We start from the raw sequence: 19,204 nt of genomic DNA, 5'->3' as shown, positions 1-19,204 counted from the left end.
AAACACTAAATTTGTTATCATAGGGAAAAAACGAGTTTGATATTTTTCTAAATAAAAATCATGACAAACATTTGCTTGCTAAATAGTTTTAAACAAAAATCAAATTAACAATAAGTGATTTGTCCAAATGCTCTTGGGCTCGGTCAGTTTAAGCAAGATCTCGAGTTTGAAAGGGATAGAAAAAACATGGTTGAGAGGAAAGATCCCATTAAAGATGTCCGTCAGATTTTCTAACAAAAATTAATCAACAATAAAAACTAATGAATACTTCACACTAATATTATCATTGATAAAAAAAAACAAAAATCAAATTTAGTTGAAGTATCATGTCTACATAAATTCTATTTCCCATACACAGACTTATTATTTTTTGACCACTTAATAATCGAAGGTAAGAAGATATTACAGCAACAGTATATTGCAAAAATTGTCCAGCAACAGTATCTTTGGTTTTGTAATTAACAGATAAAGACGTGGTTTATTTGTCTATGTTCTCAAACTTTCTATTAGGATGATGATGGGCTTCCTCCTAGAGACAAATGAAATGATTTAACCTTGTTGTCGAAGCACTATTACCGATCATATTTGGAATGGTGATGGTGAGTGTTCACATTGTATCCTTAGCTCCTCAAGGTTTGAATCTTTAGGACACAACAAAATTCATTGTGAATGTCCTACTATGGCTATGATGGCGAGGAACTAAGGATTTATCACAATTGATGTTCTTTGAGAAGAGAATAAAATGTCTTAATAAAGGAACTCTAATATTATTTATTCAATTAATTTCTTTATATTTATTCTTGAATGAAATACAGGTAAGACTAAACCTTTCAATTTTGGAGGATATTAGGGATGATATTGATTTATGTTTCAAGCTTGCTAAGGAGGAATATGTTATCATTCTTCCAGGTATAATCATAAATTTTGCTGCACTTGACATATTATTTTGCATCTTTAGGATCAATTCCTCTCGTGACATAACTTTTAATGTAAAATTTGTGGCTGAAATTAATTTACTCACACATCTTAGTTATGTTCAATAATTCAAAATAAATTATCAAGATCAATTAATCAACTTTAAAACAAAAAGGATGATCCTATGTTGATGTTCATCTATCAATAAATTTTCCTCCTTGCAATTAAAGCTCCAATAGGGAGAAAAGGAAATTCTAAAAACAAAGAATGTTGACCTATGAACATTTATGGTTGAGCTTCTTCTTTTCCTTCATTCAGTGCATGTCTTTTTTGTTCTTCATGTTTGAGGTTTCTAATTGCTTTTAACTCCTTTTTATATTCATTTTTTCTCTAGCAACCTATTGGTGTTATTGGGTGGTCCTTCTAGATTTTTTGGTGAGGCCTTTCATCATTTTTCACTCTTCTTCTCTCTTGAATATTTTTGAAAATTTGAAGCCTTTAAAATGATTTAGTTAAAAAAAATGATTAGAGATTACAAGTTAAAAAACAAAGCATGTAAGAAACTTTGAAACCTTCTCCCAGGTAATGTTTTTAACTAGTTTGTTATGAGAGTATGTACGAGTTCAGCAGTAACTTGGAAAAAAAACTTTATTTTGCAAATCTTGTGATGAAGTCATGTTTTTAATTTTATCTTAGTAGAAGAGGTTTATGCCTAATTGTGTTGTTCAATAGTTAAATGCATTGTGTTTTGCTACTATTACAGGTGAAAGTAGGAGATAGATTAGAAATGATTACCAAGAGATTGGAGTTGATTGTGTCTTTGTGGATCACCCTTGATTTCTTGAAAAGGTTGGAATATCCCTTATTTTTTTTCTACTATATACTCATTGTCTTGCTTTCAGATACTGGTTAGTGTAACTGAACTTCAAGGTATGGGGAAAAACTAGACAAAAACTTTATGGACCAACTACAGGAAATGATTACGAAAACAAACAACTGCATTTTAGCCTCTTTTGCCAGGTTTTAAAAGAACAAAAAAAACAACTATATTGGCTAACATATATGTTTCAACTTGGGAGGAGGGGCCAAGGGATTTAATAGTTGTACTAGCTACATAAATTATTAGACATAATATCATTTCCATGGTGGTATGACACATTTTAATTGATATAAGAAATGCATGTAGTTTGTCACTGGAAGGTCATTCTGAGTACAAGAATGCTACTTGTATTTGAGTTATATAATAAATACTGTAACATGTGCTCTTTATAATTACTCATATCCATCTAATGTTTACTTTTTTTTCCTTATTTTTTCTCTTTGAATTAATCTCCAGGATTCTTTGGAAGTCCCAAGGATTCTCAGTCTTAATTCCAATAAATATTTCTCTAGACCATATGGTAAGGACTAAGGTCATAAATGTAGTTTTTCAAAGGTAACATCAGATCTTTCATACATCATGTCCATTGATCACAATGCTAGCAACTATGTCAGATGATGCTTAAATTGAAGAGCAGACATGTTCCAAGAAAACGAAAAAGAGTAAGCTACTAGGTATTTTTTATTCTTTTGTTGATGCTAATTACTCAAATTATATGTAAGTATTTAGTTAACAAAATGAATGAACATGTTCTGTAACAATTAAACATCAAGTTTACTTATATATAATATCATGGATAAAGTGCAATTTTTTTGACTATTTTTTTTTCTTCGGTAAGGGATTTGGTGTTGCTAGATAGCAACAAGGACTTGAGTTACTTCTTTAACTTTTGGTAGGAATTCATGTAGAACTATAACTCAAGTAAACAATATTATCATCTAATTCAAATATAGAAATTTATTTTTTCTGGCTGTTAAATATATTTTTTTCTATAAATATATATTGTTTACTATAGTTTACAATAACAATTTAACTATATTTAAAATTAATTTTAAATTTAAATTAGATGCACCCCAACTAAAGTCAATTTATTCATCTCACATTCTCATTTTTCAAACATTCAAAAAAAAAATATTTTACTTTGATTTTCAATACTAAAAAAAAATGCAATGGAACGAAGCGTAACAACCCCCCTAAGTAAGCATTGTAGTAGTTATATTAAATCTCTTTGGCTACTAGACGCGTGTCAAACGGTAATTCAATGTTGAGCGGCTGAGCCATTTTTTTTCTTCACTCTATCTGCTGTTGAGTTTTGTTGTCATAGTGCAATGCATACGGGTGATCACTTCCTAGTGTATATCTGCTGCTGAGTTTTGTTGTCCATGACTGAACGTGCAATGCTTGCGGGCCACTTCCTGGTATATACTGAATCAAAACAAGATACTACTACACATTGATTCAATCCAACTCATTTCTTATCTCCTTTTCTCTTTGGTAGAATTTTCAATAAACTTAGTCCAACACTAAAATATAAAAATCCAAATCAGAAAACCAAAAAAAAACCCTCCTTCCACACATAGGCGTCCACGTATCCAAAGTTTATTATCTTATCCGCGAGATAAGGCAACGGTGATCCTCTCAATCCTTCGTATCACATTCACAGCCTCTCTTGGTTGATGACCACCAAGAGACAGCACAAAGACCCTTCGTTTCAATCCCACAACACACTCATTCCTCATTCTTCCACTCCCGCACAAAAATGGCGTCTTTGCAGCACCCCACAGCTTCCCTCCAATCCAAACACGTCCTAATCCCCCGAAACACTCTTACCCAGAAACCCATCCTCAACCTCTCCTCCCTCCCGGGCACCACCTTCACCCCCCTCAAGCTCAAATTCTTCAGCGGCGGCGCCGTCCGCCGCTCCACCGGCGCCTCGGGAGCCAGAATGTCAGCCACCGCAGCCTCCAGCTACGCGGCTGCCCTGGCCGACGTGGCTGCCGCGAACAACACGCTCGACGCGACAACCGCGGACATCGAGAAAATCGACGAGATATTCTCGGAGGCGCAGGTGTCGGACTACTTCGCCAACCCCACCTTGGCCGTGGAGAAGAAGCGGAAGCTGATAGATGAGATTGCGGAATCTTCGGGGTTCCAGCCCCACACGAGAAACTTCCTCTACATCCTCGTGGACGCGCAGAGGATCGACCTCATCAACGAGATCGCAAAAGAGTTCGAATTGGTTTACAATTCCTTGACCGACACGGAGCTGGCGGTGGTGACGTCGGTGGTGAAGCTGGAGTCGCAGCACCTGGCGCAGATCGCGAAGCAGGTTCAGAAGCTCACTGGGACGAAGAACGTGAGGATTAAGACGCTACTTGACCCTAGTTTGGTCGCGGGTTTCACTGTCAGGTATTCCGGCTCCAAATTGATTGACATGAGTGTGAGAAAGCAGCTTGAGGATATTGCTGCTCAGCTTGAGTTGGGTGATATCTCTCTCGCCGTATGAGCTTTCCTTCCCTCTCTACCTTGCGTTGCTGCGTTTTCTATTCGGTTTCCTTTCACTATTATTTTTGGGGCTAAGTATAATGTGTATGGAATATGAATGAATGAATTCGAAAACTGTGTACAACCTTATATAATAGCTTGCTCGCGTTTAATATTGGTTTGAGCTTTTTCTTTCTTCTTCCTTTTCTTGATGGCAATGAGACACCAACTATGAGCGATCACACTTTAATTTCAAAATTTTAAGAGTTACTTTAATTTCAAAATTTTAAGAATTACGTTATGAGTCTTTTCCTCACTTATATGGTAATTACTTTTTTTACTTCTATTTGATATAAGATTTTATCTCATACTTGTAGTCCAAGAAAATGTAGATCTTGAAGCTTTAACACTAGGTGAACATGATTATTTATATTCACTTCTAGATTTCTAGAAAACTTTTACAATTTAATAAAAACCTTTATTGCAAAGATAAAAAAAGGGTACACACCACTCCAAATACTCATAAATGCAGCATCAACATAAATCTCACTTAATGTGCTATTTTGACTGCAATGGGACTCCTGACATGGTGCTTGTGATCAGTCCACGTCAACCACCCGAAAACATAATCAGTGGTGTTCTTAGTTTGCGGCTTCAAGGTCAAGGTAACTCTCAACTCCTTTCTTTCACCCTTTTTCTTGAACCTCAGTTTCCTAGGCTCGACCGTAACTACAACTTGTGGTGGTGCCTTGATGTGCACTCTATACGTTCTTGGAGACCCAACATTGGTAACAGTTCGAGTAACATTCAGAGAATGTCCAGGGTCTAACTGAGGAATTGTGATTGCTGGATAATTGAAATCTGCTAAACTGAACGACTTTGGACAGGTGTAAGGCTTGCCGTAGAACAAGCTGGGAACTGTTGTAGCCTCGACCACACAAAAAGTTCAAATAGCCAGTAATATTGAGGTCATATACAAGTTCAGGGTCTGCAATGTTGGAGTACAAGTGTGAGGTGAAATCTCTCATTGAATAAAAGTGAAAAAGTTGAATCCCATAGAAGTAGAGAGAAGACCCATAAATCCAAGTGTTAAAATTTTGAGTTAAAATGTAATATCAAATTTTCTTAAGAGGAAGGCAAATGGAGGTTCAAAATCAATCCAACAGCGCCTAATAACTTCCACACCCTTGTCAGTTCCACCACCAAAACAGACCAACATTTTTCTCTTTGCCTTCTCAGGAACAAGAGTTCCATAGTCGCAATAAGCGCTGCAAGAATGGACTAATTATAAGAGAACATCCCCAATATAAAGTTAATTTAGAAGGCCAAGTTGGTATGCATATTCTTAAGCTTCCACAATAGATGCATCATTAGCTTTGGCATCAATAGAACTAACCAATGGGTACATCTTATTAGATGGTAAGTGATGCTCCGAAAGACTAGCTCCCTAACAATAACAGAACGAACAGGAGTGTAGGTTAGTGCCTTATGTCACATGATCCTCTTCAGCATCCTGATAAAAGATTTCTGCTTGTACTTGATATTGGAAATTTTGACTTGAAAACGAAAAAAGATAACAAACTAAAGTGACATATTTTCATATAACAAGACAAGGTTCTATAATAAATAGTTTACCTTGATAATTTTCTTGTCGCCAAGTGTAACATAACCAGCGAAGTCTCTATCAATTGTGCTTGCTGCAACTGTGAGCATCCAAGGTTCGTTGTTGGATACAGTTCCAGGAGAAGGTCCTGAATTTCCTCCAGAAGCCACTACTGTTATGTCGTTGGCAACTGCATGGAAGGACCCTATTGAAGTAGCATCTTAGAAACATTCCGATGCAATATCTGAACCCAACGACACCTAAATCGCGTTAATGCCGTTACTTATGGCAGCCTAAAAAGTAGCCAAAATGTCTGCATCTAAACATCCACCACCGAACGTAGCTGGCCAACATGCCTTAGGCTGCATGTTGTAGACTACAGAGCTAACCTAGGATTCGAGGTCTAGGACCTCCATAGCAGAGAAGAAGGTAAGGATAAAACTGTTTTATTGCCTCTATAAGAATTACATATCCTCATATATGTAGATATTCCAGTGCACATTCTAGATACATATTCTAACAGAATTTGACATTATATGCCTTGGAGGAAAATAAACATTGCGCTAATCATGGAGACAGCCTCTAACGGCACAGGGGAATTCCTGGATTCTGCTTCTAGAAGAGGATTGCCAGCTCAGCGTCATTTGGTTACATAATCCTCGAGGTACCGTGGTTTACTAATTACCCTTTTTGTCCTTCTGTGTTCTTCTTCTTCTTTTGCTTCTGCCTCAAGCTTTGTTGCATCATGCTCTGTGTTTTCATTCATAACACTGCAACTCGAGCTTTTGGTGATCCAGCACTTGCAATTCCATTGCCGAAGCCAAATACACTAGCTCCAGGAACAAAGTTACCACCTGCGGTTGATAAAGTATGTGAACCAGCTACGTTCATAGTCACGTACACTAAGCTCTGAGGCATTCAGTTTTGTACCTGCATTTGCCTCATAACCTTTGTAGAAATATCTTGCTCCAATAAGCTTCCTACATATAGTAAAAACGTCAATTTAATTCAAATATCAAAGACCTTTAAAACTTAATGAATTTTCTCATGATGCAAGTTAATTCAAATGCCTACCGAAACATCTATTTATAACTGAAGCTGATACTAATTGAACTAATATTAACACGTAAAGAATGATTACCTACCTAAAGGAATTTTCATATATTAGTACCTATGCCCATTAGACTAAGGGTGTGTTTGGATTTCTGGTAAGAGGGTTCCAAAGATACGTTTGAGAATAAAATCAGTTTGGAGTCGTGTTTGGTTATCCTTTAGAAATATGTTTAAGAGTAAATATTTGTCTCAAAACTCAATTTCAGAGAAGTAGGACTTGAGATACTTTTGTAAACTCTGTCTACAAACTTAGTTCAAGCATGTAATAATAAGGCCGTAGTTTTTTTGTATGAGATGGGATATCTTAAGAGTAACAAAAAAATCAACCTGTTGCAGTGAAATTTATCTTCTGCTTGACAGATTCCACGCCACCGTTTTGGGATGGGTCCTCACCCTTCATCACTAAAATTCTTGGATTCAGACCAAACACCTACCACAAATCGCAGAGCGAGTTGACACTGAGCATAAAAATTGATTCAAATAAGCTAGCAATAGATGGAAGAACATTCAGAGCCTCATCAACTATATTACATTGAGTACTAATAGCTAAAAAAATATTTTAGTTTAATAGTCAATTTATTAGATAAAAGGTGTAATCGATCCAAAGACAAAAAAAAATAATCAGACGGAGGGAAATAAATATTGCGTAAACAAAAGGAAAAATGCATGATTAGGGTTGATGACTTCACATGCTTCATTAACTACATTATATTCCTGGACAATTTTTGCAATATACTGTTGCTGTAATATCTTCTTACCTTCGATTATTAAGTGGTCAAAAAATAATAAGTCTGTGTATGGGAAATAGAATTTATGTAGACATGATACTTTCAACTAAATTTGATTTTTGTTTTTTTTTATCAATGATAATATTAGTGTGAAGTATTCATTAGTTTTTATTGTTGATTAATTTTTGTCAGAAAACCTGACGGGCATCTTTAGTGGGATCTTTCCTCTCAATCATGTTTTTTCTATCCACTTTCGAACCCGAGATCTTGCTTAAACTGACCGAGCCCAAGAGAACTTGGACAAATGACTTATTGTTAATTTGATTTTTGTTTAAAACTATCTAGCAAGCAAATGTTTGTCATGATTTTTATTTAGAAAAATATCAAACTCGTTTTTCCCCTATGATAACAAATTTAGTGTTTTGATTTACCAAGTTACCAACATTTCAAGCAAATTTTAACCAAATTTTGTCAAAATTTTCTGTTTGTACTTTAGTATTCTGTTCTGTTGTTAATACAAACCCACTCCAGTCATAGGTTTGTATAAAAAAATTTGATAAATTTAGATGAAACAAATTTACCTGATTTTTTTTTTTTTTTTTGCAGCAAGATTCAAGACACTGTTAGCTTGCTTAAGTAGAATTAGCTTCACCTTGCTGATAAAAAAAAAAAAATAGTTTCACCTTGTATTTTGCTAATGTCACTGCCAATTAATTACATGGCCCCCATTGTTTTTATTTGACACTCTTGCATTCATTCAATGAGATTTTCGAGCATTACACTTTTCATTTCTCATTTGCTGTTTTTTTTTAAGAATTATTTTATGAAATTTCAATCTTTAAAACTTTAATTTGGATGAAGATAGTTTTTTATAATAATAAAACTGAATAATAGAATATCCATTATAGTTATATCTGGTTGTTTGAATGAATATCGTATTTCATGTTACAAGAAAGCTAATGTGATATAGTTGCGATGATTAAAATTCTAAAATTCATTAAGAAAATGTGAATATTATCTTCCAGATTTAAATAATTTTAAAAAATGTCTATACCAAAAAAACTAATGTTAAAAAATTCAAAAGATATTATGAAAATTCTATTCTTATTTCACGAGTGATTTAAAAATATATGCAACTCAAATATTCAATTTCTATTTTGATTATGTATATTAAATTATTAATTAATCAAAATGAACTTCCCAAAGCTTGCAAATAGATTTTCAAAATTTTATTTCTAAAATATGTAACAAATTGACTTTCTAAAATTCAAATTTAAAAATACAAATAGATTTTTAAACGTTTGTTTATGAGATGTATCATAAATAAACTTTTGAAATATACAAATAAATTTTCAAAAGTTTAGTTGAAAATATATGACAAATAAACTTTTGAAAATTTTATTTTGAGATATACAAATAGATTTGTAGAATTTAAATTTTGAAACAATAAAACTAAACTCGTATATAGTAACACTATTGAAATAAAATTTAAAATTTAAAAATAAAAATAAATAAGAAGATGCAGAAAGCAATTAGGGCAACTTAACACAAACGAGGTACAGCCAAAATAGAAAAAACATCATCTCTTTCGGGACTTCCGTCATCGTTGACTATACTTTGGTAACTCTGCATTCTGCAATAATAAGTTAAGACCCACAAATTTCTTACTCGCTGTATTGCCGAAGCATGTGATAGTTGAGTGATAAACACAACTGTGAAGAAAAGTCAAATTGGAATGATTCTTTCTTATGCATATTGATACCTTATTTATTCAATCTCTTGTGAATTTGACTAATAGTAGCATATGAAGATGAAGATAGAAGAACGTGTTAACATGAATCTGGTTCTGGTAGTGGCCTGGTTGGTCCAGTTGAACATTGTTTATGGCTTTGCTCACATTCATGGTTTTGGAGAGCAACCACTCTCCAGGATTGCCATCCACAAGGCTGTTGTTTCACTCCACAGTAGCGCTTCCATCACAGCCACCCCTTCTCTTCTTGGCACAAAGGTAGCAAACATAACATAACATGTTCCTTAAACTTTCCTAATTTAACCAGAGGAGTGCTAACAACACACTCTTTTGTATACACTCATACACTCGTTAAATAAGAAGTAATACCCACCAAATTTTGTGATTTTCAATATATATCCGTCAATAGTGAAACAGGTGTTTAAAAGAGTCTGTTAGAGGAGAAATTATTACATGGTCTCAGACTACCACCAGAATGCTATAGTCTCGATCAATCTCCACGTTATATGTAATTGAGTATTTCAATTTATGAAAGAGTTAACAAGACATGATTAAGTGTTAGGTAGAGATTGACCGGAACTATAGAACCATTTAATAATTTTTCGCGTCAAAGAGTTTGTTACACTCTATGTTGGACCATGCCATAGTTCTTACAAATTAAATAATTGGATTTGTTTTTTGCGAACGGTTAGTCTTGATAGTTTGGTTGAATGTAAAACTTTCAACCATTGAATTGTGCTTTGATGTGTATGATTTCAGGGTGAGGATACACAATGGGTGACAGTAGATATTGATTACCCTGACCCATCTGCAGATGATTGGGTTGGAGTTTTCTCTCCTGCAAAGTTCAAGTAATAATTACACATCTCTTTCTCAAAATGGACATATATTGAATATTGCAAAGTTAGAACTCAACTCTGTACCTAGCAGTAATCTTCAATAACTGAAATTTTCAAATCTAGTTGTTTCCAAAGCCTGCATCTAATTATTGCTAAAAGAACTAAGTGAAAGTCTTTTTTATAAATGGCAGTGCATCAACCTGTCCACCTGTGAATGATCCAAAAGAAGTGATTCCATACATATGCTCAGCCCCAATTAAGGTATGTGTCATAAATCTCTGATTGAATTAAAGGGCAGGTTGGATTATTTTTCTAAGTGATGCATTACTCATGTAACTTGTTTGAAACTTTGTACCAGTACAAGTTTATGAATTACTCCAACTCATACTATACGAAGACAGGAAAAGCTTCTTTGAAGTTCCAGTTGATCAATCAACGTGCAGATTTCTCCTTTGCGCTATTTTCAGGCGGACTGTTAAATGTGCTTCCAGACTCTTTCTGCTGTTCTTATATTTAGTATCTCCTTCTCATGCTAACTAAAGCATGCTCATGTTAATTGACTCTCACCTTATATGTAGCATTGCAGCCACTATTTTACACTAATGCACTTAATAGGGAAACCAGCCTATCTTCATTCAGACTTTGTATATAATTTGTGGGCTGACTTATGGTCTTCTGATTGAACACTACAGCCTAAGCTTGTGGCAGTTTCCAATTTCATATCATTTGTCAATCCTAAAGTGCCTCTATATCCAAGACTTGCTCAGGGAAAGTCTTGGGATGAAGTAAGTTTATCTTCATGCTTTGAGGTTCTTGATATTTTTCCCACCCAAGTAATAAGATTCATTACTTCTATTTCTCCTATAATGGCTTTTCTTCAGCAATGCAGTTGCTATATATGAAGCATCAAGTTAACAAGTATCCTATATAGAATTAATAGATTTTGAGCACAACCCTCCAATGATGATAGTGTTCTAACAAGATATCATTAGATTTTATAAGTTTGACACGATACCATTAGATTTTATTAGTTTGACATTATGTCATTATTAGATTTTATAAGTTTGACTTGATACTTCGGAACTAGGAATTGATGCTATTTTGTTTTAACACTCTGAAACCACTATTAGGACTACAGAAGTGATTTTAGGATTTTTCGGCCTGTCTTATGCAGATGACAGTTACTTGGACTAGTGGATATGACATAAATGAAGCTACACCCTTTGTTGAGTGGGGTCCTAAGGGCAAAACGCAAGTGCAATCTCCTGCTGGAACATTGACATTCGGTCGTAACAGCATGTGTGGTATGGTTTATTTGGTCATAATGCCATCTCACAACAATGGGTTTTTATTGCATACAGGGTCTGATCCAGTTAATATTTTTTAGAAAACCTGAATGTTAAATTGAATCTCTGCTTAGCATTCTGTAAATTGTATGAACCCTGACTAGGAATCATCATAAGCATTAATTACTTTAAAACTGAATAAACTGGAATCACTTGGTTTATTTACATCTTCCCCTTCTATAATGTTCCCCATAATGTGTCATCAGAATATATCAAGGAGAACAAACTTCATTTCTTGAAAATTATACCAGAGTAGCATCTTATGAAATGGAGGGTGGGAGGGTACAAAATAACGAACTGAAAATCTAAGTTTTAGTAGAAGTAGCTTTCAGTAACCAGAAGTCCATAACCAGTAATGGCTTTCCTGTTTAAATTGCCATCAAATCTCGTTTTCATCTTTTCTATAGAATTTGCAACATTTCATTGCAAGTTATTGCATTCTTTTGCAGCTGGAAGTAAGTAAATGTTGGAAACTCTTATTGCTGCTTTTTTATTCTTTTGAAAAATTGGGAGTAGGCTTTTCTATAGCAGCATAATGTGGTTCTTTTGTTACTCTCCCTTGCAGGTTCACCTGCACGAACTGTTGGTTGGCGTGACCCTGGTTTCATACACACAAGTTTTCTCAAAAACCTTTGGCCAAATTTAGTGTATGCATTCAAATATTCATTTCTGTTTATAACACAATGCGGATCTGGCAAAGTTTGTTCTATATTTTTTATTAAAAATATTTTTCAGGTATACATATCAATTAGGGCATCTATTGTCTAATGGTTCTTATATTTGGAGCAAGAAATATTCATTCAAGTCATCACCATATCCTGGACAGGACTCATTGCAACGTGTTATCATATTTGGTGACATGGGGAAGGTAATGTTAATTTTCAAAATAAAATTCATATGAAGAAAGAAGACCCTCTGAAACTGTCTTTGGGAGGAAGAACCTAGTATGCAAAAACTAAGCATGGTCTGTAAAATTCTTATTGTACACGTTAGACTACATAGCTGCAAAAGTACAATACAAACCGAGCACAATTGTTGATAATTTGGAATAATAGTCAGGTTAAAAATGATGAAGTCGCAAGATGACTGTTGAGCATGATTATTGATAAAAGCACTTACTTTTCTTTCATTTTGTTTCAGGCCGAACGTGATGGTTCAAATGAGTATAATGCCTATCAACCTGGTTCACTTAACACCACTGACCAGCTCATCAAGGATTTAGAAAATATTGACATTGTTTTCCACATAGGAGATATTACTTATGCAAATGGATACCTCTCGCAGTGGGACCAATTCACAGCTCAAGTGGAACCAATTGCATCAACAGTGCCATATATGATTGCCAGGTTTGTCCTATTGTCCTCACCTTATGTTGCCATGTAAATTAGATTCATGTATTACATATATATTGAACAATAATTGTCTAATAATCATGCAGTGGTAATCATGAACGTGATTGGCCCAACACAGGATCCTTTTATAGCACTACAGATTCAGGTGGTGAATGCGGAGTTTTGGCGCAGAACATGTTTTTTGTTCCAGCTGAAAACAGAGCAAACTTTTGGTAAACTCAGATTCATGAAAAATTTAAATTTGACCATTTAATTATATGTATGTTTGGATTACATCAAATTTGAGGGATAATCTTTTTTCCCCCATCAAAAGATCTGTTAAAATTATACTGATTACCCATTTCAAACACAATATGAACTAATCCAAAACAAACACTCTTAAATTTGAAGTTTACAAATAGTTATAAGAATGATGCTACACATAAAACTTCGTACCCCATTGCCCAGAGGCTCTTCGCTATGCGAAGGTATGGGGGAGGGATGTTGTACGCAGCCTTACCCTTGCATATGCAAAGAGGCTGTTTCCGGATTCGAACCCATGACCAACAAGTCACCAAGGCACAACTTTACCGCTGCACCAGGACTCGCCCTCAAGAATGATGCTACACATATCACCACAAAATTATTTAAATTTTAAATTCATGTTTGGCTTTTGTTACAAAGGTGGTATAAAGTTGAGTTAATTTAAACTCAGTGAGAGTTTTTTTATAAAATGTCTTGTGACATAAAAATGTTTTAGTATTCTAAATGAATAATTCCTGGTTATATACAAAAATGTGTGTCAATAATTCTAATGATATATAGTAATATATTTTTCATATTTGATATATAATAAACGAGATTCTGGATATCCAGGTATGCAACGGATTATGGCATGTTTCGCTTCTGCATAGCTGACACTGAACATGATTGGAGGGAAGGATCTGAACAATACAAATTCATTGAGCATTGTCTTGCAACAGTAGACAGACAGAAACAACCCTGGTTGATTTTTGCTGCTCACCGTGTGCTTGGATATTCCTCTGATTTTTGGTATGGTGTGGAGGGTTCATTTGAAGAGCCAATGGGAAGAGAGAGTTTGCAGAGACTTTGGCAGAAATATAAAGTAGATATTGCATTTTATGGCCATGTCCATAACTACGAAAGGACATGCCCCATTTATCAGGTAAGGATAACAGCCAAATATGTCATGGCTCTATTTAAATTCAAACCAACTTGCACAGTTGGTAAGCCCATGATTTGTTTTCCTCATTGTATGCATTTCGTGGTGTGCTTTTTATCCTTATCAAAATTATTGAAATGGTCTATGGATAGTTGCTTCATTCATTTTGTAAACTTATTATTCCTACTGTTACAATGGTGAGCTTTTAATAACTTCCATACAAATGTTAATTTTTTTATGAACAAAATCCATATACAGAATCAATGTGTGAATGATGAAAGGTCTCACTATTCCGGTGTTGTGAATGGAACAATTCATGTTGTTGCTGGAGGAGCAGGAAGCCACTTGTCAAATTTCAGCCAAGTAACCCCTAAGTGGAGTCTTTACAGAGACTACGATTTTGGGTTTGTCAAGTTGACAGCATTCAGTCATTCATCTCTCCTCTTTGAATACAAGAAAAGCAGTGATGGAAAGGTCTACGATTCTTTTACCATTTCAAGGGATTACAAAGATGTCTTAGCCTGTGTGCATGATAGCTGTGAAGCAACCACTTCAGCAACTTGAACTGCTTCTTTGTACACATGCACGTTCTAGTAGCTTTTCTTTTCTGGTCTTTCTTTTCTTGAAAAAAAAAATGTAGCCATAACAAATGTTATGGCTTAAACATTTATAATTTTTAAGTACCCTCAAGTAAAAGTTATTAGTTACACTTTATTCAAGGAGTAAGCATGGTCTGTACAATTCTTATTGTTCATGTTAGACTTATAGACTATATAGCTGCAATAGTACAATATATACCAAATTAATACAATACTAATATACTATTAAGTAATAAATAACAGTGGGTAGATGGATTACATACCTCTGGCCAGTTAAAGATACAACAAAAGCATTCATTTGCTTTTAGTTACAACTTATCAGCATAAACTTTTGGGCTGAATTACTCTTCATACCAGTAATAGCTGATAGATCATAAACTTGTTATCGTGAATGCACATATAGAGCTCTGCCTATATGATCATTAACTTATTATCTGATACAAAGCAATTTTCTATCTACTGGAAATTAACCTAAAAGACTACCACTAAAGCTAAAGAAAACTAACGAAAATAAGATAAAACTCAGATATTTCATTCATTGATTGATGATGGGTAAAGTTGAGTATATTTATATAGTTATAAGAATATCAATCAACTGGTAATAATTAATCAAGTGCCAACATCGTATTATTTTAACACAAGTAAAATAAAAACTGTTTTATAAATTACATATTTAACTTCATCTTATGTAATCCTTGGACCATTTAATTTCTTATCATTATCTTACTTGAGAGAGAAAACAAAAAATATGAGAATTTTTGGTTGACTAAATGCTCTGGCTATATAGTATATAGAGCTCCCGTTTGTGTCAAATGAAGGAGTTATGCTGGAAATACCGGTACTGATGTGGATACAAAAGTTTTAGCCCACCTAACCCAAGAAGCAAACTCATGAAAGTTACAAGTGAAGTTTTGGAACAAGTGAGACCAGATGTAAAATGTGTGTAAGGACCTAACAAGAGTTGGTTCTTATTTTGACGAATATCTTGAATCCTATAAAAATGAAATTTTGGAGTTGGTTCTCTGCAAAATTAGATAGAATGTAGGTTTTTCAAGTTGGTGTTTGGATAAGCTCGACAAGAGAATAGTTAGAAAAATAGTTCAAATCTGAAAAATTAATTTTTAATTGAAAGTTATTAACTTATTGAATTAGAAGAGTCGTTTGGTATACACTGTCCATACTAGGTTAGAACAAGTATTTGATGGTTTGTTTGGATAAATTTTTTCATAATTATTTTTAGGAGAAAAAATAAAATAAAATGGGTTTCTCTTTAACTTAAATTTTAATTTTAATTTTTTTTCTTTTTTATTTTATTTTATTTTTTTACCTGAACAACATTATCTCATATGAGAAAATTCATTTTAAGTTAAACTTTAAGTGTAAAAGTTTGCAAGTTATGAAAGTATTTAGATTTTTTTTTTCAATATAAATCAGGTTATATAAGTAAATTAGTGACTTATTGGATTGACCTTTGACTCAGTAGTATCCTAATCGAGTCGATGACCAATTCGAGTCTAATATAATCATAGGATTGACACAATGGTGTAAAGTTGTTGCATTTATATATAGAGGAACAATCTATTTAATGAAAAAAAAATTATATTTTTTAATTTTTTTTCATGTGCAAGATTTTCTTGAACTAATGACAGATTCGCACGGTAAATAAGATTAATCTATAACCTAGTAGATTGGAGGAGACTTTTGGTCTAAAGAAAATATCTTAATACTTCATTTTCTATTATATTAATGATTATATTTGAATGCGTTGCTAGGACTCGGGTGGAAAATAGTATTTCCTAACCTATTTTAAGTGAGGTCATTGATATTTTGATAAACACAAAAGTCAAAGTGAAAAACATATATAGATTGAAATTAAGCTTTCAAACTAATTTGGTGAAAATTATAAAGACCGGAGTGCTATAGTACCCCTCTAAGCCATATTATTATTTTGACTAGGATTTCGTATGCTCTTTTAAAAAAAATACTTATTTCATTTCATTATGAATATTCATAAATATAAAGAGGTATATGCTCAAACAATTGGATATTAGCGTGAAACTTAGATACTCTAATTAAAGAATGAGTAACTTGATTGATTTATCTCTTTCAAAACTTTGAAAAGTACTTATGACGACTTTACATTTAGATAAAAGAGAATGAAATTTTGAGACAATTCTGACTGCATGTAACTATGATACATGTAACTCGTATGCCTTCTAAAGAAAAGAAAGTTGCAAAATTTATGATTAGATTAGAAAAAAAGATAAAAGACAATAACACAGGCTGCTGCTAAATGGTAATACCTTCGCACCTATAAAAAAACAATTATCTAATTCATTAAAATTAATAAAAGATAGTTAGATTAATTAATTTGTCATAAATTCTAATTTTAATTTAAAACTATCTATTATATTAATGATTAAAGAGAGGATTATTTTTCAACTAATGAATATGTCTTCTTCTTTTTTTGACAGCTTAGTAAATGCATTCGCTTCCATGGAAAGATGAATATAATCATTAATACGTCTTGCAATTAATTAGGGGTTAAAAAATCTAATAATATAGTAATGGTATGTTTCTTATAATTAGAAAAAAAATGTTACCTTTTATTTTATATATATAGGATCGAGGTGGTTTTTATAACTTAAAATCAAGAAAAAAAACATAGATAAATTATAAATAAATATAAAAGTTTAATCAAATATAATTTAAAAAATTGTTATTATTATTAAATTAAATATAAAATACTAGCATGATAATATTTTCCTAAACAAATTTTTTTATGGGGCCGACGAAAATACTAATATAATTCTAAACTTTGACAAAGAGTTTTTTTGGTAAAAAATAATTATTAAATAAACTGTTATATTTTACTTTATTTTTAATTATTAAATAATAAAATTTATATTTTTCAAATTAGGATTATTTAATTTTATAATAATCTTCAAATTTAATCTATAAAGATATCTTTAATTTAATAAAATTTTAATATAATGAAATAAAACCATGGTTTTTAACAGAAAATAAAACTATGTAATAGTATTTTAAAAAAAAAAATATTCGGGACAAAAAGTTGTGTAAGTCAATAAAACTATTAATAATTCTTAAAATCATCACTTCCTAGCGTGAAACTGTTTATCGAATGACTAGAAAAATTAATATACAATTATTCTACCAGAAATAAAATAAATGCAACAGATGAGAAGGATAAGATTGAAATAGACCCTTGACCAGAAAGTTGGTTGATTAATAAAAATTGAGATCAAAGAGCATTCAATCAATCAATGGTCAACTCTATGCTATACGTATATAATTAAAACTCCATATCTTGCATGTTTCAATGAATTCAGTGATTCTTATGTTTGACGGAATCAACTTTGTTCCAAAAATATCAAGCTTGTCAATTATGCTTTCACACTTAGAATTTCAGAATGTGATTTAGAAGTTTCTAAAATTGGATCGATTCGAAAACCAAATTTTGCACTTTATTTCCAACTTTTATTAAAATTAAAGTGTTTTTTTTTTCTTTTTATGTACTGCAAAAATATTAATCAAAGAATTAATATTAAAAAATTATATTATGAATTATATTAAAGATATATTAAAAATTATGGTATAATATATTGATAACATTATCAATAAAAAAAAGTTATTGTTTAATTTGTATTTTTATTTTGAAATGGAGGAAGTAGTAAAAAAAACACACTAAAATTTGAAAAAAAATACTAATATATTATTTTGCATCACTCTTTTATATATTGCTTTTAAATCAATATCATCCTGGTAAGTATAATTAGCATGAATTCTTATTAAATAATATACAGTGGTAAAAAGAGTCTAACTTTGATATATTGTTAGCATCAAAATTGGAATATTATTAACTAATAAAATGGCATATTAATTATATATTTTAAAATAGTTATTACAAAGTCAAAAAAATTTAATGATATGTCAATTTATAATTAATTGATAATTTAAAAAGTATTTATCCTATTAATATTTTCTTAGAGATCATAAATACCTGGAAAACAATAAATACTACTTTGAACGGTATTTTTTTAATATTTAATATAACTACTTGAACAAATATATTCTAATTATAATAGTAAAATTAAAACACTAACAATAAATTCTTTCTAACACATTAAGATAAATTCAATGTGAATCCCATTAAATAAATTAAGCTGTGTGAATTAAATAAAATTCACAATAATATAAAATATTTTAAGAATAACAAGATTAATTGATTTCAAGTGTCAAACTTTTATTCTTACACTACATAATATTTTTTTTGTAAAAAAACTAATAAATCTAACTATTAATCTATTTGATGTTATCTTTCTGATTATCTATAGCAGCATAGGGTACGAGAGCTTAAAAAAATAAAAATTTACATGCAAAGGGCAAGGGTTGCAGTTGAATCAGAATGGTGC

The 19,204-nt window shown here is 32.3% G+C and overlaps 3 protein-coding genes across 4 annotated transcripts; 2 read left to right on the top strand and 1 right to left on the bottom strand.

Annotated features, from left to right (window-relative positions):
- Positions 1-3,423: 3,423 nt before the first annotated feature.
- On the top strand, positions 3,424-4,471 carry LOC114412058 (ATP synthase delta chain, chloroplastic-like). Its single transcript, XM_028375827.1, has one exon. The coding sequence runs from the start codon at positions 3,555-3,557 to the stop codon at positions 4,299-4,301; it is 747 nt and encodes a 248-aa protein (XP_028231628.1). The 5' UTR covers positions 3,424-3,554; the 3' UTR covers positions 4,302-4,471.
- A 196-nt stretch (positions 4,472-4,667) lies between these two features.
- Positions 4,668-5,928, bottom strand: LOC114412059 (subtilisin-like protease SBT5.3). The gene is given in 2 exon segments (XM_028375828.1): positions 4,668-5,187; positions 5,189-5,928. Coding segments are annotated over 2 exon segments (477 nt in total). The 5' UTR covers positions 5,308-5,928; the 3' UTR covers positions 4,668-4,829.
- Positions 5,929-9,275: 3,347 nt separating this feature from the next.
- On the top strand, positions 9,276-14,926 carry LOC114412057 (probable inactive purple acid phosphatase 27). Of its 2 annotated transcripts, none has more exons than XM_028375825.1 (12): positions 9,276-9,731; positions 10,233-10,324; positions 10,504-10,573; positions 10,671-10,793; positions 11,005-11,097; positions 11,487-11,616; positions 12,224-12,305; positions 12,394-12,526; positions 12,799-13,004; positions 13,097-13,222; positions 13,866-14,175; positions 14,431-14,926. In XM_028375825.1, exons 1-12 carry the CDS (start codon positions 9,528-9,530, stop codon positions 14,734-14,736), a joined length of 1,875 nt encoding a protein of 624 aa, XP_028231626.1. In that variant the 5' UTR covers positions 9,276-9,527; the 3' UTR covers positions 14,737-14,926. The 2 variants fall into 2 exon arrangements, with proteins under 2 accessions (XP_028231626.1, XP_028231627.1); XM_028375826.1 differs by having other exon boundaries at positions 9,593-9,731; positions 10,233-10,376.
- Positions 14,927-19,204: the final 4,278 nt, after the last annotated feature.

The sequence above is a fragment of the Glycine soja genome, chromosome 5 (assembly GCF_004193775.1).
Source record: "Glycine soja cultivar W05 chromosome 5, ASM419377v2, whole genome shotgun sequence".
Taxonomy (NCBI): domain Eukaryota; kingdom Viridiplantae; phylum Streptophyta; class Magnoliopsida; order Fabales; family Fabaceae; genus Glycine; species Glycine soja.
Note: the sequence above shows the minus strand (reverse complement) of the source record. Positions and strands in the feature narration are given on the sequence as shown.

What these genes read in the sequence shown, in the direction of transcription:
- LOC114412058 (XM_028375827.1), top strand. Translation starts at nt 3,555, where the DNA reads ATGGCGTCTTTGCAGCACCCCACAGCTTCCCTCCAATCCAAACACGTC.
- LOC114412057 (XM_028375825.1), top strand. Translation starts at nt 9,528, where the DNA reads ATGAAGATGAAGATAGAAGAACGTGTTAACATGAATCTGGTTCTGGTA. An exon ending in GTGCCATATATGATTGCCAG is followed by an intron (nt 13,005 to 13,096) that starts GTTTGTCCTATT and finishes ATAATCATGCAG; the next exon opens with TGGTAATCATGAACGTGATT. An exon ending in GGACATGCCCCATTTATCAG is followed by an intron (nt 14,176 to 14,430) that starts GTAAGGATAACA and finishes ATCCATATACAG; the next exon opens with AATCAATGTGTGAATGATGA.